This window comes from Microdochium trichocladiopsis (genome assembly GCF_020744255.1).
Source record: "Microdochium trichocladiopsis strain MPI-CAGE-CH-0230 chromosome Unknown B0I36scaffold_4, whole genome shotgun sequence".
In the NCBI taxonomy this organism is placed as follows: Eukaryota; Fungi; Ascomycota; class Sordariomycetes; order Xylariales; family Microdochiaceae; genus Microdochium; species Microdochium trichocladiopsis.
The window spans coordinates 2,227,455-2,249,552 of record NW_025763547.1 but is presented as its reverse complement, the minus strand read 5'-3'; the positions used below and the strand labels follow the sequence as shown (position 1 = coordinate 2,249,552).

General features: G+C 56.9%; 9 protein-coding genes across 9 annotated transcripts; 3 read left to right on the top strand and 6 right to left on the bottom strand.

The window, feature by feature from the left end:
- Positions 1–662: 662 nt before the first annotated feature.
- B0I36DRAFT_106732 (uncharacterized protein) lies at positions 663–3,017 on the top strand. The gene is made up of 5 exons (XM_046147808.1): positions 663–803; positions 1,043–1,118; positions 1,238–1,347; positions 1,530–1,670; positions 1,799–3,017. Exons 1-5 carry the CDS (start codon positions 767–769, stop codon positions 2,773–2,775), a joined length of 1,341 nt encoding a protein of 446 aa, XP_046014093.1. The 5' UTR covers positions 663–766; the 3' UTR covers positions 2,776–3,017.
- Positions 3,018–4,163: 1,146 nt separating this feature from the next.
- On the bottom strand, positions 4,164–6,735 carry B0I36DRAFT_106721 (methylenetetrahydrofolate reductase). Its single transcript, XM_046147807.1, has one exon. The coding sequence runs from the start codon at positions 6,506–6,508 to the stop codon at positions 4,481–4,483; it is 2,028 nt and encodes a 675-aa protein (XP_046014092.1). The 5' UTR covers positions 6,509–6,735; the 3' UTR covers positions 4,164–4,480.
- On the bottom strand, positions 6,736–7,463 carry B0I36DRAFT_106720 (uncharacterized protein). Its single transcript, XM_046147806.1, has one exon. The coding sequence runs from the start codon at positions 7,429–7,431 to the stop codon at positions 6,964–6,966; it is 468 nt and encodes a 155-aa protein (XP_046014091.1). The 5' UTR covers positions 7,432–7,463; the 3' UTR covers positions 6,736–6,963.
- Positions 7,464–7,949: 486 nt separating this feature from the next.
- On the top strand, positions 7,950–10,039 carry B0I36DRAFT_361951 (pyridoxal phosphate-dependent transferase; the record flags this gene model as incomplete). The annotated part of the gene is made up of 3 exons (XM_046158570.1): positions 7,950–8,112; positions 8,195–8,849; positions 8,917–10,039. 3 exons carry the CDS (start codon positions 7,950–7,952, stop codon positions 10,037–10,039), a joined length of 1,941 nt encoding a protein of 646 aa, XP_046014090.1.
- A 542-nt stretch (positions 10,040–10,581) lies between these two features.
- On the bottom strand, positions 10,582–12,132 carry B0I36DRAFT_321066 (putative 60S ribosomal protein L4). Its single transcript, XM_046153645.1, has 2 exons — positions 11,687–12,132; positions 10,582–11,595 (listed from the first exon to the last, which is right to left on the bottom strand). Exons 1-2 carry the CDS (start codon positions 12,040–12,042, stop codon positions 10,833–10,835), a joined length of 1,119 nt encoding a protein of 372 aa, XP_046014089.1. The 5' UTR covers positions 12,043–12,132; the 3' UTR covers positions 10,582–10,832.
- Positions 12,133–12,924: 792 nt separating this feature from the next.
- On the top strand, positions 12,925–14,185 carry B0I36DRAFT_361949 (uncharacterized protein; the record flags this gene model as incomplete). The annotated part of the gene is made up of 3 exons (XM_046158569.1): positions 12,925–13,128; positions 13,184–14,041; positions 14,105–14,185. The coding sequence occupies 3 exons, from the start codon at positions 12,925–12,927 to the stop codon at positions 14,183–14,185; spliced, it is 1,143 nt and encodes a 380-aa protein (XP_046014088.1).
- A 127-nt stretch (positions 14,186–14,312) lies between these two features.
- B0I36DRAFT_287498 (P-loop containing nucleoside triphosphate hydrolase protein) lies at positions 14,313–16,295 on the bottom strand. Its single transcript, XM_046151623.1, has 2 exons — positions 16,008–16,295; positions 14,313–15,876 (listed from the first exon to the last, which is right to left on the bottom strand). The coding sequence occupies exons 1-2, from the start codon at positions 16,203–16,205 to the stop codon at positions 14,746–14,748; spliced, it is 1,329 nt and encodes a 442-aa protein (XP_046014087.1). The 5' UTR covers positions 16,206–16,295; the 3' UTR covers positions 14,313–14,745.
- An 838-nt stretch (positions 16,296–17,133) lies between these two features.
- On the bottom strand, positions 17,134–18,234 carry B0I36DRAFT_361947 (uncharacterized protein; the record flags this gene model as incomplete). The annotated part of the gene is made up of 1 exon (XM_046158568.1): positions 17,134–18,234. The coding sequence occupies one exon, from the start codon at positions 18,232–18,234 to the stop codon at positions 17,134–17,136; it is 1,101 nt and encodes a 366-aa protein (XP_046014086.1).
- Positions 18,235–20,372: 2,138 nt separating this feature from the next.
- Positions 20,373–22,047, bottom strand: B0I36DRAFT_321059 (uncharacterized protein). Its single transcript, XM_046153644.1, has 3 exons — positions 21,066–22,047; positions 20,957–20,998; positions 20,373–20,883 (listed from the first exon to the last, which is right to left on the bottom strand). Exons 1-3 carry the CDS (start codon positions 22,020–22,022, stop codon positions 20,572–20,574), a joined length of 1,311 nt encoding a protein of 436 aa, XP_046014085.1. The 5' UTR covers positions 22,023–22,047; the 3' UTR covers positions 20,373–20,571.
- Between the last annotated feature and the right edge of the window lie 51 nt (positions 22,048–22,098).

Sequence of the window (22,098 nt, the reverse complement as noted above, 5' to 3'; positions counted from 1 at the left end):
TATCCGCACTGCATGCTATCTGGACCTGTGCACTATTGTCCCACCATCAAAGATCACCGCCGCCAGCAGAAGCATTGTGTGACTTGCGTGCGGCGTCAATTGAGCCACCAGAAACGTCAACTACACACGATAATCAAGTGGTGTGAGGTGCCAGGCAAAAACCAGCGTTTGGGCTCCTTAAAAGGTTCAGCTTGGGCAGCCTGTACTCGAGGTACCACCACCACTACAACCACCGCCAAGTAAACTCGACGGCGGCGGATGCTCCCGCCTGGTCCAACTACCAGCCAACCACATCACACAGGCGAGGGTAGCTCAGCATAACTGTCGCAACCTCGCAACCACGACATCGTTGTATGTCGCCGTCCTTCTGGGTTTATTTCGCAGCTCCACGGCAATCCACTCGCCCGTCGGTTCTGTCAAACGCCGACTTGTCTTCCTGGCCGGTAGACTCGAAAGCACTGACTGCTAGAGACCGCTTTGGCACACCAGACCTCCCCAGAGATCCCCCCAGCAACCTAGCCCTTGAGCCTGACAACAACCTCACAAGGAACAGTTGACGCCCGCAAAACACTTCAGCAGCACCAATCTACAGCGCTATCGCACTGTTTGCAGATCTACGCCTTGCCAGCTACGGACCTATTTTGCCAAGACAGCGTTCGCGACAAAGAGCAGAATAATTCTCCAGGCGTTCAGGGGGCGATCTATTTGCCAATTACAACTTGGTATTCCTGGGGGTGGGTTCTGGCTTGCAACACTCAGCTCGCGTATGCAACTATTGTTCTCAAGCCAACAACTTGCTTTGGGTAAGTTGCTCCATCATTTCTCCTGGTCGTTCAAGCACCCGGATGCCACACAAGGCACTTGTGCAGTGACTCTGGGTGAAAACTTGTTCCCGATTCACAGTCACCTCACTGCGTTTCAACTGCAGATACAAGCCGCAAACACAGTCTAAAGGCAACAAGGGCAACTGCCTCCTCAAAGCTGCCATCCCAACCTCCCAAAGGTTTTACCCGGGTAGTCAAGACTGACTTGGTGCAAACAGGACTCAACTCGACACCCCGAGATAGTCGACCCACCAACAATCCCCAACTCCCCAACTCCCCAACTCAACTCATATTGTGAGCACACTCCTGCCATCCTCGCCAGTCAAGCTTTTCGTTTGCCCGCTTTGTCACCCTTGGGTTTCACAACTTCGAGCATCACAAAGCCGAGTTTTCGGGGCTGACCTTCTGCACAGCGACTCCATCATGGCGCCCAGCAAGTCAACAAACTTCAGGACCTATGAGGCCCAGACTCGCCTCTTGGCCGCCGTCATTGCGACGGCCAACCCAAAGCTCGACTTCAATGGTAAGTGCCTCATTCGCTTGTATGAACACGTCTTCCTGGAGCCGGCTAAGTCGGGTTTTCTTTGCGCTTTTCGAGCCTCCCCTCACAGCGATCCATCACTTCCACATGCCCGGGCACTTTGCTGCAGAGTCTGCTGCAGTGCTTATATTTGGTCCTGAGCAGTGGCTGATTGGCTGTCCCAGAACTGGCCAAGCATGCCGGCAGCAACTGCACTCCATCCTCCATTGACCACCGCCTGCGCCCTCTCAAGCAGCTTGCACAGCTGCAGAGGACTTGGCTTGCCGCTGGCAAAGACCCGGCAGACTTGCCGACGGAGAAAGCAGGTAATACTTGTTCCTGTCTTGATCCTCGAACCGAGCGCAACTTTGCGATCTTGACGACTTCTGCGAATATTGTCCCCATGCGCAACTTACCACTCGAGATAGGTCACTGACGTGTTTGTTCTTCCCAGCCATCCAAAAGCTCTTTGGCGAGTCCACTCCAGCTGGCCTCGAATGGCAGTTTCGAGACATCAAGAAGCTCGGCAAGGCGCAGCAGGCGGCCGTAAGCAAGGGCGAGTCGCCCGTCAATGTCATGGGCGAGGTCATGGGCAAGCGAGGTGCCGGCTCAGCAGTGTCTACCCCAAGTGGCAGAGCCAGCAAGCACGCCGCCGCTCCGACTCCGGGCAGCCGCGCGTCGACCATCACTATGGGCACGGCGGCGAGCAGCGCCCGCAAGCGCAAAGCAAAGGCCAACTACAACCTCGCCGAGGACTCTAACGAAGTCTCGGACGAGGACAGCGACTACTCGGCCAAGGACGTCGACCTGGAAGCCACACCGAGCCGCAAACGGAACAGGCAGCTCGGCAACGGCAACCCGGCTGCTGCTATGGGAGGTACCAGCAACGGAACGCCGAGAGTCAGCAACTTGCCTGTCGGTAACGGCGCTCAGCTCTTTGCTGCCCAGCCGCAACAGCAGGACCCCGTCGATTCTATCGCGGCCGGCTCTCCCCGTGCTCCTCAGGCTCGGATTCCTGCGCATCTTAACGTTTCGCCCCGCAAGGACATCCCCGTGCCGCACGAGGTCATCGACCTCTCCGGTGGTTCTCCCGACGCCGTTTCTACGATGCCAATGGCAGGCATGTCACATGTCCAGCACCAACAGCCGCATCCGCATACCATCAAGGCCAAGTTGCCCGTCCACAATGCCAATACCCAGGACAGCACAAACGGGTTCACCAGCAGCCACACTTCCAGCCACGCTGCCGGTGCCGCAGCGTTCAGCTTTGATGGCGCTGGCGATGGTGACGATCCGTTCGCTGGACACGACGGCTACGCGCCGCCCAGCGGCTTCAGCACAGCCCGGGATCACGCCTCGTTCGTGAGCCATGCGTTCGAGGACGGGTACCATGACGGGTATGGCCAACCCACATCAGACGATGAATGTTAAGGATCAAGTCAACCTCGACTTGATTCCTTCATACGAAGGCGCCATCTGCGCCAATCGAGACTCAGTACTCGCGCGATGGCCTCTCAGCACGGCAGAATCGTTCACTGATGGGCGATGATTACTCTACTCAACCATTTCCCTACTTGGTACAGCGTTTTGACTTAGATGACACCACAATACCCTTGTCTGCATCACACCATATTACGAGGCCGACTGGGCTCTCATGTACGACAGAAATATACAGCAATGCGATGACTTTTTCCCGTATTTGTGTCAACAATTCCCATGGCGCTGGTTCGGCTCGTCCACGCCGCGATGGTGGACAATGGACAAATGTTCATCTCAAGGCAGCCCAACCCTCGGTGGCGGCGAAGAGAGCCCTCGTCTGCGTTTCTGGAACAACAGCACGCCCACAGCTCGTGGTCTCCCCACGTGCGGAAGTCTACCTGCGCTCTTTCTACACAGTGTAGAGCAAAGTGAGGAATGCGTCACATCAAAAACCCAGCAGCAGCAATGAAACCACCTTTATCACTGCGGAAGGACTTTTTTGCAGATAGACAGGCAGGCAGCCAGCCGACATCGCCCCCAACCAAGCAAAAGCGATGCCATGAAAGCACACAGCTTTTGCGCCCCCAGGGTTCCGCGCCTGGCTACTGTGATCCTGGCGTGTTCCATCCCAGTCAGACCTTCGAAAACTCAGGGGGTTTAACAAACCCGAGCGTGGTCTGTCTTACAGCTTTCGTGATTGCGCATGATGTTAACACGCCCGCGCCGTGCGCTCAAGGGTAAACAAAAAAAAACCCCGGGTGAGCTTCACCATACACACGCGGGTTTTTTCTCCGAGACGGCAAAAGAGCTAGATACAATTCGATGCGACGTTTTTCTCATTCTCGTTCTCGTTCCTTCCTACATGGACTTAAGATAAAGTGTGCTTCCGCGCGCCCCAGGGGCCCGCGAAAGCAGGCGGCAGCTGTTGTCCTGGCTGTGTGTATGTGTGTGTGCTCGTTCTGCTCAATGACGTTGTTGTTGGTCTTGGTCTTGGTGTGTAGGATATAGGCTTTGTGATGTGGTTGCCTCTTCGATTTTGTGCCCCGAATTCTTTAATTTCTTTTTCCCTTTCTTTCTTGCGTCCCCTTTCTCATATATTCGAGATTCATGGCAGATCAGTGTCAACGATTGTGACGACTTGAAATCAAGATATTGAATTAAGGATGTGCCGGTAACGATATTGATGACGACGACGACGACGACGACGATGATGATGATGATGATGACGCCGGTGATTTCCGGTTGCGCATGCAATCGGTGCCCTGTGGCGAGTTAATTGTTCCCAGCACCAGTGACGAATTGTAGTTTTGCATGCTTCATGAGATGGCAGCCACACTGATTTGCTTAAATGTTGGTAATTGTTGATGTGCTCACGTCGTGTGTGTGTGTGTAGAAAGACGGCCTCGAGCATCAGGCGATCATATGGGCAATAGTCGCCATTGCTCAGTATGCTTCTGCAGCACCAGGATTATGGCACCACAACATAGGGTCAAAAACTCCCAAGGAAACCCCTTGTTCCACTTCACTTCCCACACCAACAGATATGAAAATGCAAGCACTCGTGTCTCCCACGACGTCACCCGCACTTCTGGCACATTATGCCGTTGTTTGTGAGCTTTTGATTACTATTCTACCTCCCTCGTTCCACGTCTCCCGCTTACTTGAGAAGCAGATCCCACAGCGCATCCTTCTCCACATATGCGTGGTGTATAATGTTGACGAGCCACGAGTCCTGCCTGACCTTCTCGAGGAAGCGGTCGCTCTCAGATCCCTTGGGATATACCTTGGCCCACTCGCCAAAGATGCCAAACGCCTCTTCGCTCCAGGCGCGGAAGCTCATCTCCTCGATGATGGTGGGCGTGACGATCTCCTTGCCGGGGAAGACGCCCCACGTCACCGCATTGGTGCTCGCCTCGTCCGAGAGGGACTCGCCGCCCGTCGAGTCGGACGAGACAAAGTCGCCTGCCGCGTTGGCGGCATAGAAGCACACGGAACCCTGGATCTCAGGGCTCTGCAGCTTCTCCAGTAGCACCTTCCAGTCCGCAGAGGGGATGAAGAACTCGACAAACGCCTTCTGGAAGACGAAACCGTGCTGCGGGCCCCAGCCAAAGGTCGGGTCTGACGAGCGTAGGCCGTTGACGGCCGGCTGAGATGCGACCGTCCACCAGCCCTTGGAGTTGAGTTTGATCAGGAGCTCCGTGATCGTGCCCGTCTCGGCGTTGAAGTCCTCCTCGCTCCACGGGATGGCCTTGAGTGTGCCCTGGAGATGCCTTACAAACAGCTGGTTAACGTCCTCGGTGCTCTTCGGGTGGCCCCAGAGGTCGATGGCTTGCGATCTCGTCACGTGTAATGTAGGTCCGTAGCCGTCAATCTCACCGTATGCAGGAGAGCGGGCATCACCCCATCTGCCGTTAGGGAAGTCGTCCCAGGTCGCTTCCCTTCCGAGTACGCCTTCTCCCTCGGAGATTGCTAACGTATTGGCACGAGTGTTGATCGCCCCCGCTGGGATACTAGCCTCGGCCTGGGACGCCTCGTAGTCTGGGAACGACGGCGTCCGGCCACCAGACACAATGACTCGGTTCCTCGGGTCGGAGCCGACAGTTGACTGCCGCCTCGAACGGGAAGACTGCTCGCGGACGCGCAGCAGGTTATCCTGGGACGAGTTGCCGTTAACGTGGATCGCAGGCACTGCTGCCTCGTCTATGATGGCGTCCTCATCCTCCGCGTCCTCGGGTGGTATCAGGTTTGCCCTCTCGAGGATGAATGACACGGCCTTTTCGAGGTTGAGGGTGTAAAAGTGGAAGCCATTTGGCCCAGGTGTCCTGCTCTGAATACTCTTCACCCGATCGACAATCTCACCAAGGATGTCTACACCGAGACTCTTGACTTTCTCATCATCTTTCCTGACTTCGTCCAACCGAGCCATGATATCCGCGGGGATGTTGGCGTGGCTGAGCTTCGTAGTCCTCTTGATCATTTGGTAGCTTTGGATCGGCATCAGTCCGGGAATTATGGGTATCGTCTTGAATGTGCCAGTCGGATGTTCTCGAAGGGTCCGCTCAAACTTGTCATAGGCAGCGGTGTCGAAGAACAGCTGTGTCATGATGAAGTCTGCGCCTGCCTGGGTCTTCTCGACGAGGTACTGGAGATCATGCTCCAGGCTTTGACCCAGTGGGTGGCTCTCGTCGGCATGGCCCTCGGGGTATGCGGCCACGCCGATGCAGAAATAGTCTCCGTGTGTCTTTTTGATGTACCGAATCAGGTCCGCCGCCCACTTGAAATCCTCGTCGATCGCGTTTTCTGGATCTTCGTTCGCATCTTGGTACTCGGAAGCTCTGGGAGGGTCACCGCGCAGGGCAAGTATGTTGCGGATGCCCAGGACTTTGGCGTCCTCGAGAGCACGATCGATCATCCGGCGGCTCATGTTGGTGCAGGTGAGGTGCAGGCATGTCGTTAGGTTGAGCTCTCTCTGGCAGATTTCGGCGAGTTCCAGAGACTTTGTCGCTGTCGAGCCGCCAGCACCCCAGGTGACATTGACAAAGAGAGGCCGGAGGGCGCGTGCCATGCGGTCGAGACGGTCGCGGAGGTTGGAGAAACCCATTGCCGTCTTGGGCGGGAAAAACTCGAGGGAGAAGTAGCTCGCATCGGCGGGCAGCGCCGCGATCTTGTCCGTGATTCTCTCCATGATGACGAAGTCGTCGCGGAGCTGACTGGCTTGCGTGCCGTGTATCGATCAGCTCGAGGCTGGGAAAGAGCTGCTGGCGAGCTCGCTGTCGCGATGGAGACGGGCTGTGATGCTGGTGGCAACGCAAACGCAAACTCTTTTCTGTGGCCTCGAGCCAACCGCAAGCAGCCCCAACGAGGTCAAAGCTTGTCCCTTGAGTTGTCAATTGAGGAGGAGAAGATGACTGAAGGCCAAAGAGGAGACGACACGGCCCGATTGCAATGGTCTCGTGGGGAGCACAATGGACGGCCGAGCTCAGGAACAGTCGAGAAAATTGGCGGCGCGGATCGGCCTAAGAACGGAGGGGCATGGCGACGGGCCCAAGGCGGGGTGCGCACTCCAATACTAGGATGGTGGACATGAGTGGGCTGGAGATCGCGGCAGTGGCTCGGCAGATGAGCCGCAGACGGCACACTCTAATGTCGTGCAGTCCCACGCCCTGAGGTGCCGGGCCATCGTGGGCTGTGCCTCGACGAGTCGTGCAAGCCGGCTCGAATGGCATCTGTGGCCAGCTCCGCGATTTGCTCACTTGAGCTGCTGCGATGAGACGCAGGCCACCCTCTGACTGAAAGGTCCCTTGCACTTTCCCTGCAAGGGCGCCGATGCCGGCGGCTGGTGAGTTGGCGAGCTCCGCCCACGGCTGATAACAGAATCACATCACCCTGTCGTGTCTCGCTTGCACGGGGTCCTGTGCTCGTCCAGTGCTCATGCCGGCATGTTCGAATGGGCGAGGATTGGTGGTCGGAAGATGAATTGCGAGATTCCACCCACCATCGCCTCGGTATGTGATAGTGAGCCTTCAGGCCACCAGACGGCTGCAAAGGCGGCATTCGCGTATCATCCTCCCCACACATCGATGGCAGCGGCATGCATCCCCTTGTCATGCATCCCAAAAGGCTTGGTAGCGAGGTCAGCGATACGACCTTGGGCGGTCTAGCACTACATACGCTAAGTACCCATGCAGACAAGAACAATGGCTTCGACGTGGGAGGAGAGCGTGCTCTTCTTTTGTTTTAGGCACCCGACAGCCGCCCCCGACGCTGCGTACGGGCCCGAAGCCGTCTTACAGCTGCATCCTGGCCAGGGCCCAATCAGGAAGGCCGCGGCAGCCCAAACAAGCTAGGCTGGGGCAGGCTGGAGCTTATCGCGTGCTGTCCGCTCCGCGTTTGGCCTCTGGCAAGCGTCAGGAAGGGCGTAGGGATGTCACTTTTCTGGCCAGGGCTATCTCCAGGGCCTATCCCGCCACGACCGCCGATTTATAAGCCTCCACGGCTCCACCCTCCGCGATGCTGCCGCCGGGGCGTGGACCTGCCGGGGAACAATCTTGGACTCTTTCCAACAACCGTTGCAACTTCGAGCACGCACAGGAGCAGCCCGTCGCCGCTCTATTCTTGCCATCGCCATGTCGTCGCCCTCCACACAGCCCGGTTCTGCCGAGGACAACCGGCCTCCTCCCAAGGACCTGAGCCACCTCTACTCGGACGTCTCTAAGGCCAGGATCCCCAACCAGCTCAAGCAGCTCTACAAGTACTTCTTCATTCCCGGTATTGGACAGCTCGCTGGAGGTAAGTCAAGTTCTCGCACCAACCACAACTCTCGGCCCGCCTGCGACGGCAGCCATTGCTGACCATTGTCGCATCACAAAAGGCCTTCCACACTCTTCATATTTCCCTTTCGACACTCTCGAAGCACAGACCGCAGAGCCTCAGCGATGGAAGCCTGTTCCGAACGATCCGATGCCCGGCAAAGACGGTCTGGATGACTTCGAGGTTCTTCAGAGCCAGTTCTCACGCGCACACGTCTCGCCCAAGCCTGCCGCCAAGGAGGACGCTCCCGCCGCTGCTCATCTGATTGTGCCCCATGACGATTCAGTGACGGATCCCTTCAAGAGGATAGATCTTGCCACTGCGCTTCAGTATGGCCAGGCCACCGGCTATCCGCCTCTCCTGTCCTTCGTCCGGCAGTTCGCGCGCGAGGTGCTCCACCCCAATGTTCCATACAAGGGCGGCCCCGAGGTCATCCTTACGGTGGGCTCGACCGACGGCAATAGCAAGGTCCTGGAGCTGTTTGTCAACAACTGGGTAGAGGGCAAGAACGACATCCGTGACCGACCAGGCCTTGTGACCGAGACCTTCATGTACTCTTCGGTCCTGTCTCAGGCCCGGCCTCGTGGTGTGAACGTTGTCGCCGTCGCCATGGACGACGAGGGCATGCTGCCTTACGGCCCAGGAGGCTTGGAGGATGTCATGTCGAACTGGGACTACTCCAAGGGCAGGCGGCCACACCTCATGTACTCGGTGACGTAAGTTGTGTTCACGGTTTTCTGCCTGTCCACAGTTGAGCCGGATGACTGACAAATACGACAACAGGATGGGTCACAACCCCACAGGCGGTGTACTGTCGGTTGCTAGAAGGAAGCAGCTCTATGCCTTGGCTAGCAGATTCGACATCATCATCATCGAGGATGATCCTTATTGGTACCTGCAGTACCCCTCTGCCGAGGTCGCGGAAGCCACGGCTCGGCGCCGGCCGATCCCGGAATCCAAGCTGGTCAATCCTTTCCAGAAGAAGTCCGGCTACGACTTTGTGGACTCCCTCGTGCCGTCGTATCTCAGTGTCGATACGGACGGGCGTGTCGTGCGCCTCGACACCTTCTCAAAGACAATTGCACCAGGCTGCCGGTTGGGCTTCATCACCGCGGCGCCGGCCATCGTCGACAGAATCCTCCGGATCGCTGAGGCCTCGACCGCAGCGCCGTCGGGCTTCGTGCAGGTCTTCATCGCCCAGGCACTCATGGGCCGCCAGCCCGAAGCGACCACCAAATCCTTCGCGGCCAAGTCCGCCAAGGAGCAACTGACCTTCTCCGGGTGGCGTACGGACGGCTGGGTGCGGTGGGTCGCCGGTCTGCGCGGCGAGTACGAGCGGCGGATGATGACAATGGCCGGCATTCTGGAAGACGGATGCTGGCAGCTCAAGCAGTCGACCCCGACGCGAGACTCGGAAGCCGACTGGGGTGTCATCACCAAGACGCAGCTCTACGACTTTGCCTGGCCACGGGGAGGCATGTTCCTGTGGCTGCACATGCGGTTCGAGACGCACCCGCTGTGGAAGGCGCCGCGCAAGTCGTCCAGCCCAGCCAGCCACGGCGGCGGCGGTATCGCCCTCATCGACGGCCCGACGCTGTCGACCGCGCTGATGGTCTACCTCACGCACAAGCCGCACCTCGTCCTGGTCAGCCCGGGGGCCATCTTCAGCGCGACGGACGAGATCCGCGCCGAGACCGGCTGGGCCTACTACCGGCTGTGCTTTGCCGCCGAGAGCACGGAGAACATTGAGCTCTGCTCGCGCCGCTTCGTCGAGGGCGTGCACCGGTTCTGGCGGATCAAGAGCGTCCGCGAGCTCGAGGACCTGATCAACGAAGCGAACAGCGACGCCGCTGTCGCTGCTGAGGGCGAGGGTCTGACTAATTTGAGTGCCTGGATGGGCTGCTAAATGGGAGGGGCGTTATATAGATGGAGGTACAGACTAGAGTGCCATCGGCAGTACAAGTCCATGCTGATGGGGTGTTGCCTTTGCTGACACGAGTTTTATGAAATACAACAACAACAACAACAATATGACTATTCAATGAGGTCTATGCACGGAGTGTGCAGGAGCCAGCGATGCGCCTAATGATTGACCGCATTCCGAGCAAACTGTGCATGGGCGCGTGGTGTACTTCTAGTATGTTACATGCGAGGCAGCCAGCGTGCCAGAGGTCCAGCGTGCCAAAGGTCCAGAGGTCCAGAGGTCTAGAGGTGTCTCTGACCCTCTAAACGTCCGAGCGGTCGGCCGGAGGCTCGGACGGATTATCCATAGATCTGGGGGAGACGCAGGTAGCACCCTCTCGCCACGCAAATATGACGACGCTGTAGGATCACTCAAGTGCTGAGATGGACACGATTGGGACAAGGCTGGACATTTCACACATTTGACACAGGTACATAGAAAGCGGCACGCGTCACTCGGGAACAAGTAAGAGAACATTTCTGGTGCAGAGGGGTGGAACAGAGACGCTCGAAGTGAGAAGTCCGGATTTTTTGCAATGATAATGGTTGTGTGGTTTCTCATATCATAAGGTGGTACCTTCCCAAGCCCAATTACGCCGCGAAAAGTAACAAAATTTTTTGCTAATTCATCAAGGTCATCCTCTGTTCCTGTTTCGTCCCCTGGGTCGACTCGGTGCTGCTCACTCAGCAAGGAATCAATTTTTTGGTGTGTGGTTCGTCGCCAAAACAAAACCCGCTTAGTCCTCGTGGACAATGTCCAGGAAGGCCTTGGGGGTCTTCTTGGGCTTGCCGTCCTCAGCGGTCTGCTGACCAACCTTGTCCTTGACGAAGGTGGCGTGGTAGGGGTTGAGGCGGAGCATGACCTGCTTGTTGCGCAGAGGGTTCTTCTTCTGGACCGAGGCACGCTTGGTGAGCGAGGTGCCCTTGGGGGCGCGGAGGACGCTCTGGATTTCGGAGCTGTTGATCAGGCGGGTAAGGTCGGCCTGGCTGACGACGTTGGAGGGGAGGAGGAAGTCCTTCTTGAGAGCCGAGGGCTCGGTGGTGGAGCCGTAGATGGTGTCAAGGGCCTTGAAGGCGGCAGAGGTCCAGACGATGAAGCGGCCGAGGTGGCCACCAGGGGCGAGCTGGAGCAGGTTCAGGGCGTAGACGTCGCTGGTCTCAACACCGGGCAGGTTGCGGAAGCCCTTGACGAGCTCACGGCCATCGACCTCGGGGTCGTAGATGACCAGAGGACCGCGGCGCTGGCGGTGGCGGCGGCCACGGAGCTTACCCTTGCCGGCACGGAGCTTCTTGGAGGCCTTGGACTTGGCAACGTCGACGGAGGCACCGGCAGCGGTCAGGATGGCGAAAGCAGCGGCGGTCTTGGCGGCAGCACCGTTGGCGAAGACAGCAGAGTCGACGACAAGGGGAACCTCGGGGACGGTCGAGATCTGGTGGCCACGGGCGAGCAGAAGGGGAGCGACGGCGGAGGCAGCCAGAGCAGAGGCAGTAGCGAAACGTCTATTGTGGTGTCGCTGTTAGTCCCTTGCACTCCAAGATTTCGTCTCCTAGTACTCCATCGGGAGTCCAATCTCGCTCTCTTGTAACTCACCTCTGGCCCTGGTTGACCTTGACGTGCCACTTGCGCCAGACCTTGGTAGGGGCGAACATGCGACCGGAACGGCACATGTTACCGAAGGCGGCCTGACCGGCACGGTGAGTACCACCACCAGAGACACGGGGGATACGGGCGACGGCACGACCAGTACCCCAAGACTCAGCAGAGGTCTGGTGACCGGCCTTCTCGCTCACGGAGTAAGGCTGGCGCTTGTTCTTGGCGATACCAGTGTGCACCTTCTGGACAATGTCGGGGCGGATGGGAGCCGAGAAGACGGCGGGCAGGGTGTGGGTGGCTCCGGAGGCAGAGCCATCCTTGCCGATGATGGTGACGGTCGGGCGGGAGGCCATCGTGATTGTCGAATTGGGCGCTGGGCGACGGGCGATGGGCGTTGGTCGAGTGGTTGGCGGAAGAAACTATCACCAGGCGTCGCAACAAGGCGCTCCCACTCCAAAATTTCGAGCACTCCACCCACATTTCGTCGTATCCTAAATTTCTGCACAATCTGGCACCGGTGTGTGGGCGGGGTGGGTCAGGGTTTGATGTGGTCCGTGCTCACTTAGCGATCTGGAACAGGAGTCCTCTTGGCGACCGTCCATTACTAGGCTCTTGCTTACGTAAGGTCAATTGACTTTGAGCTGATGGCAGCTCAACGACAGCCAATACGCAGCATGGGTTGACTTCAGTAGGCTTAACGGCGGACGACGATCCCAACATCCCAAGCTCAGTTGCAAACATGGCTCGTCTCGCGTTCGATTGTGACTCGCAACCTGTTTGGCTTCCAGAACAGCATCCTTAGGAGGAGTCGATCGGGTATATGGCCTGACTGGGCCGGCTATGGTTCCTTCCTGGTCGGGAGCCTGTCTGGTAGAACTGGCGCTCGCCCCAAGATCGTGACTTCCAAAGCCATCTGGAAGCAACTGCAACCTCAACTACGACATCTGGACTTTTGAGGATGTCGCTCCTTCCATCAGAAGCACTTGCAGCATTTTGTTGATTGCGTGACCTCTCCCACCATGCCATGCCATCTTTTGACTTCTCCTGTCTCCTCTTCGCACACCCATGCATCATCCCAACCATCGCGAACCACCATCACTACACTTGCTCCTCTTCTTGTATCTTCGCTCACATCTATCCATTAACGCGTGCCTCTGCCATACTTCAACTGGCTTCGTTAAATCGACTTCGTACATCTCCTCCAGCCTATAGCCAACATGTTCCATCCGGCAATCATGGCTGTGGCCTTGACCGGCCTTGCATCTCTTGGTTCGGCTCATAACTGTCAGCAGTTTCAAGTCTCCATTCCTCTCAACGTGCCCAAAAATCGATTCTGGCTTGTGCATCCGCAGTCGGACATTGACGTGACAAACTTCATGCTGGACCTGACACGGCGTGGTCACAACTACGGTGCCGAACTGATCCGTCCGGTGCCCGAGGTCAGTATGCATGCTTTGCTCCAAGTTATGAGTATAGTGCTAAAGCACATCACAGCGTGATGGCGATGCCTCCAAGGTTGAAATTGAAGTGTTCAGCTTCGATGCAACGTTTTGCCGCCCAGATGATGGGCCGGGCAAGTTCATCCAGATCTTGACCGCCGGTTACGAATGGGACCGCACATATTGGGATCCTCCTCATGACAACTACAGCTACAGCTACGTGGCCGTTGCCAACGACGAGCACAACTTCGCCACTTTGACCTGGGACGGCGTCGACCAAGACCCAGCTTCACTCAAGGACGGCTTTCTCGTACAGTCTGACCTCGAGATAGAAGCCCTACACATGCTGACTACAATGGTACGCAACGGAACCATCAACGAAGTCGGTAAATATGACAAGGTGGTCCATGGCGGGCACTCCGCTGGTGCTCAGTACATCTACGACCTTGTGTCCAAGTATCCCGACGACTCAGATGCCATTATCCTCACCGGCTTCCTCAAGACAAACAATTCCATGGCTGCGCTTCCTCACTCACTAGACCCCTCTGCCTTCAGACGTGATGATCACCCTGGCTGGATCCGTCACAATAGCCTGCGAGCCATCCAAGCCATGTACTTCTCGCCGAGTTATCTTGACCATGAAATGATCGAGGTCATCGACAGGATCATCCGGCCGATTCCGATGGGCAAGTTACTCACGCTTGGCTCCAGCTTCCCAGAACATGACAACCTTTTCGAAGGCCCAGTCTTCAACATTGTCGGCCAGCGTGACGTACTGTTCTGTGAGGGAGACTGCTTCGACAATGGCCGCGTGACGGAGGAGCAGATCAAGGTCGAGATGAACCAATTCCTGAGCCGCTCCAAGGATTTCCAGCTATACATTGTGCCCGAGGGTGGTCATGCATTGAACTTTGTAAGCTTTGACGGGTGCTCCACCCCCGCATGTCGTGGACGGCAAACTAACACCAAATATTAGGAGCGTCATCGTCAATACACTTTCAGCCGGATCTTTGAGTTCCTTGCGAATCAAGGGAACTTGAATGCTACGACTGCTTGAGGCAATTCTGACAGAAACTGAGGGGTCTACGGCAGGCTGATCCTAACAAACAAAACGAGCTGACTCATCACGCATGTGTGACAGTGGACACTGTAAAACGAGGTTACCACTATAAATTAATAGACTTAAAGTCCCATGATTTCATGTTACCCATAGTACCGCAGTTGAGGTGGTCGTTTGTTCTTGGGCATGAGGACTCAACTTAAGGCTGTATCCGCAAGATTACGCGAAGTCTGCCCAGGACCTTGAATATGTGGCATGCACGGAGTCATGAGAATGTCTGCACTTCGCCAACATCAACGCCTTTGTGGTGTGGAGAGATTGGAGATATGTTGTACAATTCGTGTGGGATGGCTACCATATACAGTGAACAGAGGACTAAACCAACCGAGCAAACTCCGCGATCATCTAGTCCCTTTTTTCCTTTCATCTACATCGTCCGAACAGATCTTTCATACATTGATCAGGATTCTCCGGGAGTCCGCATCGGCATCAGTACCAAAGGCGCTCCTCGCGGGATCTCCATCTCTTTCATAACACACAAACCACCAGTGATCGCTTTATTCAATGATCTGGGTGATCAGGCCGGTGGCAACAGTGCGGCCACCTTCACGGATGTTGACACGCTGGCCGGACTCGATGGCGATAGGGTTGTGCAGCTCGGCTACCATCTCGACGTTGTCACCGGGCATGATGATGCGGGACTTGTCCTCGACATCGTCGGGGAAGGTGAGCGCGCACGACTCGTCGGCGGTGCGGATGAACATTTGCGGGCGGTAGTTCTCGTGGAAGCCGGTGTGGCGGCCACCTTCCTCCTTGGTGAGGACGTAGAGGGAGATCATGAACTTCTTGTGGGCCTTGACGGAGCCGGGCTTGACGACGACCATGCCGCGGCGGATGTCCTCACGGCGGACACCACGGAGGAGCAGGCCAGAGTTGTCGCCGGCGCGGGACTCGTCGCAAGACTTCTTGAACGTCTCAATGTCGGTGACCTTGGTCTTGATGATCTCGCCGGACTTGCCGACGAGCTCGACCTCGGCATCACGCTTGAGCGTGCCGCGCTCGACGCGGCCGGAGGCGACGGTGCCACGGCCGGCAATGGAGAAGACGTCCTCGACGGACATGAGGAAGGGCTTGTCGAGGTCGCGCTCGGGGGTGGGGATCCACGAGTCGACGGCGGCGAGCAGCTCGTCAATCTTGGTCTCGCCAATCTCGGGCCGCTTGCCCTCCATGGCCATGAGCGCGGAGCCCATGATGACGGGGGTGTCGTCGCCCTCGAAGCCGTAGGTGCTCAGCAGCTCACGCATCTCCATCTCGACGAGCTCCAGCATCTCCGGGTCGTCGATGGCGTCGACCTTGTTGACAAAGACGACAATCTTCTGCACGCCGACCTGCCGCGCGAGCAGCAGGTGCTCGCGGGTCTGCGGCATCTGGCCGTCCGAGGCGGCGACGACAATGATGGCGCCGTCCATGTTGGCGGCACCGGTGATCATGTTCTTGATGTAATCGGCGTGGCCAGGGCAGTCGACGTGCGAGTAGTGGCGGTTCTCGGTCGAGTACTCGATGTGGGCCGTCGAGATGGTGATGCCGCGCTTGCGCTCCTCGGGAGCCTTGTCGATCGAGCCATAGTCGAGGAAGCTGGCCAGGCCCTTCTCGGCCTGCCTCTTGGTGATGGCGGCAGAGAGTGTGGTCTATGACGAGTACGACCAAGGGAGAAGTCGAGTTAGTCCTTGTTGTCTTCTCATGAAACAGGTCTCTCTTTCTACTTCTGATTTTGCTGGCTGGTTTCTCGAGCTGGAGGAAGGGGGCCACATCAACTCACCTTGCCGTGATCAACGTGGCCAATGGTACCAATGTTGACGTGAGGCTTTGTCCGCTCGTACGAGGCGTACCGGACAAACGCCGAAGCGACAGCCTGCTGGCGGCCCGCTGTGAAGAGCGAGCTGGCAGAGCTACCGGATCTGAGGGACTGGCGCGACGCGCGCAGGAATGGCGCGAGGGTCCGTATGGCGGCAGGCATGTTTTCGGGCTTTTGTTGCTAGAAAGGACTTCGGGGAGAGAAATCAAGAAGCGGACAGAAGAAGCCCAACTACAAGGGACTGCCTGCACCGAGAAGAGGAATTGTCGGGACGCAGCGCCAATGTACCTTTGCCGGTGGGAGCTCGACACGCACAACGAATTCTAGGCTGAGAATTAGAAAAGAGAGGTTGTTTGGTGATGGCAACCGGCGGTGATGATGGAGACGAGTGCGGGTTGAGGTTCTTTCTCTGGGACGGGGCGCATGCCCGCCAGCAAAAAATTGAGCCCCACGAAATACCTCGTCATGAGTGGTCAGAAGCCGTGGTTTTCTGGGTCGGGTACAGCACCTTGCGTGCGCGGCCGGCATGCTGGAGCTCTTTCGGCGGAGCTCTCCACCACCTGACCCGTCGATGTTGTTCACTCGGGACTTGCTTGTGTCTTGTCTTGATTTCAGGAAGACCTCCAGGGTGCCAACTTGGCAGATCAGATTCCAAAACCCACGGAGCCATTGTTCTCGACGGCTCACATTGTAGCTCAGGCGGATCGCACTGGCCAGTTTTGGGGTTCTCCGAGGCAGGGTGCAGTCAAGAATGTGACATGGCTCTGTAAACTCATTTTCCGGGCGAGTCTTCCGAGGCCAAGGCTCAGAGCAAAGCTGCTCATTGTAGTCATGCCGTTTGTGACATGTTTGTCATTATCCAAACAACACACATCTGACCATGGTTGCGGACCGAAATCAACCCATCGTTCAAGCAGCCTCTAGTATTGCTCGTACGTTGCATTCTTATCTCACGGTCTACCATGGGGTATCATCTCTTGTCTGGCTGCCGCCTCCACAACCCGAACTCCCTGCGCCTGATAATGCCAGTCTAAAGCCGAAAACACGAATGCCACGCTGAAAATGTGCCGCTAACGGTTCACAATCATGCTCAAAGGAATCGGAGCCATCCTCGCCTACCGTCACCTGATTTCCCAGAGGCAGCGACTGACTTTGACGACCGGCCCTGTTCCGTCTTCTGCTGTCGGCGCTCCTTCTCCACCACCACGCTGTCTCGGCTGCGCAAACTAAGCAGCTTGCTACCAGCACCTTGATCTGTGCCGCAAACATCATCCAGCTCCATCACCATCTTGACCATGAAGTCGAAAATGTTCTGGGCTTCTTGCACAATTTCCTCGCGCTCTGTATCGCTCAGAAGCACTTCGAGCTCCATGAGGCGGTCTTTGAACATCTGTTTAAGCCCTTCGCCGTCGTCTGAGGTGTTGAAGCGAAAGAACTGTAAAGGCCCGACGTCATTTCGCTCCTTGGTCTCGGGTCTTACGTTTGGGGAGGCCAAAGGCGACGGCGAAATATCTGCCGGCACGGCCCAGAAGGCTGGTCCGGCGGCCTCGAGAGCGGCTCGTATGAAGCGACCCCCAGAAAAAAGGGCCATGTATAAAACCCAACCATAGGCCAGGAGCACATGCGGTCGGGTCTCAACTGCATGTCGGACGTGGTGGAGGAAGGAGCTGAGGACGGGTGCTTCGACAGCATGATTCAGATGCTCGGCAAGGGTACAACTGGACCAGCCGGTCAGGGTCATGAGATCATTCTGAAGAGGACCTGTACGTCTCATTTCTGGGAAGGCCAGATCTGAAAGAATGGTGCGTATGCGAGAGCTGACAGCTGGGACGTGTGATGCCTCGAGGACTTCTGGTAGCGTGTGGAGATCGGGGGCGTCTGTCTCGGCCGTCTTGACCGCACACGTTGAGCAGACATGCCCTCCAGACGCTCTGGTGTCGGGCTCTGGTGAAGGCGATTGAGACGGTGCAGAGTGCACAATCTTCTCCCACAACGACTCGAAAGCGATGTAGATTGGTGCTACGTGGAGCAGTCCTGAAACGTAGTTGGAGCCGTCATCGGTCTGCGGTGGAAGAGCCAAAGGGAGGCGGAATATGATGAGCTTGTTAAGCTTGGTGTGAACGGAACGGGTTGCAATGTTGATAGACTGTGAGAGAGAGCGGGCAGCTGCCTCGTCCATCTTTGAAGGCATTTTGAAAGCAAGCCCAAGTGGCTGAAGATTGGTTGTCGAATGTGGCAGTGACGGTTGGGGGTTGTCAATATAGGTATAAGTGGTTTGCTAGGGAATGAGGCCAACTAGGAATGCTGTTGGTCGTGAAGATGGTAGGAAAGTTGTCACCAGGAGTGGTTGACTTGGGTTGTTAAGGATGCAGGCGACAACGGACTGCTGGTGAAGCGACCCTGAAGGCAGAGCCACCTCACAAGCTTGTCCACTGAACGAAATTGCCTTGTTGACAAGCAAAGGAAAGCACGGCCGCCGCGGGGCAGTTTCCCGTTGAGGAAGATATGGCACTTTGCTCCTTGGGACAAGTGCTCTCTGTGATGTCGCAGATCAAAGGCAGAGGATGCGCAATGTTGATGCAGCACCGCAAGGCGATTAACCTATGGGACTTGCTCCAAGGATCAACCACAAGCACGCGGGTGCCCGGGGCACCGGGTGAGGCCTCGTGGCCACCAGGCAGCGACTGTGGTAGGGTGCGATGCCAGTGGATCTAGTGATCGCGCTACCAGGCTGGCCGGCTTGGGCAGTTGCTCCTGGGATGTTTGCTTGGAACGATCCTGTGGTTGTTCGTGGCTACCAAAGGGGACAAAAGAAGGATGCGGCTGGCCCGGAGGCGACAGGAGGCTGATGATGTAAGTTGGCGGCGGCGGAGTTACGAGGCGGACGCTAACAGGCGCTTGCAGTAGATCAAGATTGCTCGGGTCGGGGTCAAATTCATGACTAGCAGAAGGCACAACGACATGAACCAGATGGCCGGCCTGGACACCCGCGACGAAGGGAACTCGACAGCCTTTTCTGGTTGTCGGGTCGCCGTCAGAGGGCAGCACCCATGTGGCAAGGTGACGGAGTTGCAGAGCATGGCTCCGTCACAAGCGGGTCTGCCCTGTATTCTGGCTCTGCTCTGCCAAAGACGGGGACATCGAAAAGTCGGCCCAGGCGGACTCACATGGTGGGGGCCCCGGTGGTGGCGTGCGCGGCCCAGATTCGATCTCTCACATGCGGACAGAGTCCCCCGACGCCCGCCACGACCGACCCTTCACATTTGCAGGATCACAAACCATGGCGGCCTCTACTGATAACGCTGACCAAGGCACTGCGACCAGTCCCTTGAGCACGCAATCAGCACTCTCCAGGCGACAGAGGGCTTGCGACTAAAGAACTGCGGGGTCTTGCTGCTCGACCCCACGAGCATCGGTCGATCCCCGAGGTCTTGCTCCTCCAGGATAACCATTGGAAATCATTTGCATCTCACCCCTTTTCGCAAGAGGCATGAGAGCAGCACAGAGCGCATATTCTGGAAAACCCAGTAGCCCCGAGTACCCAACTATGGCCTTGTACTTCGCCCGTTGGTTTATTGCTACTGCCCGACAAAGGATCGCCAGGAACATGGCAGACTCAAAAAGAGCCGTGGTATCAGCACGAGCTTGGAATTCGCCCTCCCCTGTCCCTGTCCAAACTCTAAACCCATCGATCCCGCAAACATTCAGACAACCAGCAATCGAACAACCCACAAGACCGGTCTAGACCACGGCATCTGTCAGAATTGCCCATGTTGACGGGGATGGGCAAATTCCGAGACTCGACGCGGCAGGGAAATATCTCCGACTGGGGGTCGGTCTCGAACATTCAGCGATATACCATGGGGATCGGCCGATGTGTATACCGCGCCACGATCTCCAGCTTGCATCTGAGCGTACCAGCGCATGTCAAAACCACGCTGTGGCTTGTCGTGCGCCGCGCGCATGCAGGGCCTAAGATCCCGTGCTAACGACACACTGGACATCGGACGGGCGGCGCCTAACTGCCTCTCTGGGGTCAACTACTCCGCCAAGCCCGATGGAGTGCGTGTCCCACATCCCGACTGCTCGGGTCATGCATGCCCCGTGATCAGGACTACAGGTGACCATTCTGCCGCAGCTCATCAGAAGCACTCTACGATGCCCGCAGGTTGACGAGTCAAAGTCGAGGGTACGGGCCTGCGCACTGCCAGCCCCCTCTGGTCGTTCAGGGCCAAACGTAACATTGTCTTTGGATTTGACATTTGCTGCTTACTGACCAAGAGTCCTGGGCACTGGACTGCCAGGATCCTGTCGTGAAAGTCAAGCATATGAATCGCAAAGAGCAGAAGACTGCGGGCCTTGTGCTGTATAGCAAAGTTCACTCTATCGCTTTTCTATCAGAGATTGCCTCCGTAATCATGACGCTATATCCAATCGCTTATACACCCACTTAACGCCAAATAAAACATCAGAACAACGCCATACATGCGAGCCTGTTCAAATACAGACACTTGCTTCTCGAGGCGCATCAAGTCGCTCGTGGAGTCGCTGCCGCATCCTCCATTCTTAGACCATCCACCCCAGTATCCGCAACATCCTTTGTCGCATGGCTCTCAGCCTCATCGTCGTGGCTCTCATGGTTCACAAAGATGAAGCTGAGGACCACAATCACGGCGCCGACCCAGTATAAGAAGCTCGAGTACTGCCCGTACTGGATCATCTCGCCGACGAGTGATAGCGGGATCGTCAACGACAGGCCCACGGTCACAACTAGCGGCGTGGTCAGCAGCATGGCATAGGCCCACGACATGTCGGCGACGAAGCTGGCTACGGAGTTGAACTACATGTGCGAGCAGGCTCAGTCAGTACGCAATCTTGAGTATAAGGGTCTGTGTGCTTCGAAGGCGACTCACGAGGATGATGCCCCAAATATGCGCTGCAGGGGGTAGCTCAAACTACATGACAGCGGGTCAGCATATCTGGCAACTAGGACAACGCACTGAGCGGGCCGGAAGCACTCACGGGCTCTATTCCAGTCATGTGCAGGATGAAGAAGACGGGCCAGAGCAGGCAAATGTTGAAAGTTCCCACGAGGCCAAAGAACACTGGCATGTTGACGCGGCTCTCGTTACCGATGCGGACCTTCATGACGACGACGTACACGCCGTACACGAGAGCGCTAATGAACGCCATGGTATCGCCAATGGCAATTTCGCGCTGGCTCTTGTGCGGAAAGTCGCCTCTTCCGTCGTCATTGTCCTTTCCCGAGAGGTCGATGCTCGAGATGAGAATCACGCCAACGAGCGAGCCCAGGACCGCAAGCAGTTTGCGAATGCTAAAGGATTCGATCTTGAGGACGGCGCAGAAGATCAGTGTCCATATGCTACTGGTCGACGTGAGGATCGTGCTGCTTGCGACGCTCGTGTACTCAAGGCATGCCGACGCAAAGTAGTTGGCGAGCACCCAGAGGATGCTAAACTCGAGGCTCAGCCCCGCCGTTTCCCATAGTGTCAGCTTTGCGTCCGAAGCTATGCTTTTGCTGCGGGTGTGGCTGCTGCTGCTGTTGCGAGGGCCTTGGGTCTCGAAACCCTCGAGGCTCGCCTCGTCGTCTATCGTAAGCTGGTCGTCCGCCATGAACGCCGCCTCTTCCTCATTGAACGTTTTTGTCCCCGCGGACGACGAGTGGTGTCGCTCCTTCCACGCCTGCAATGCGAGGCTCCGCACCTGGCCAAACCCGCCGTTCCGCAAGATATATCGTATCGCTATGGGTATTAATGAGATGGCAAACATTGAGCTGTTGATGTATACCACAAAAAACGGCTTGCTGTACGTGCTGTCGGAAAATATGGACTGTGCAAAGCCACGGCGAGGAGCAGTCAGCGGGCCAGGTCGAAACACCATCATATCCGCACCTCGTTCTCCCAAGCACACATGCTGAGGATGCGGCACACGAACAAGACAAGTAGAGAGGGGCAACATACACTAGCCAGGAAATTAGACACGGTCCAAAGGCACACCGTGACCATCAGACAGAACAACCCCAGGGCCCGCCGGC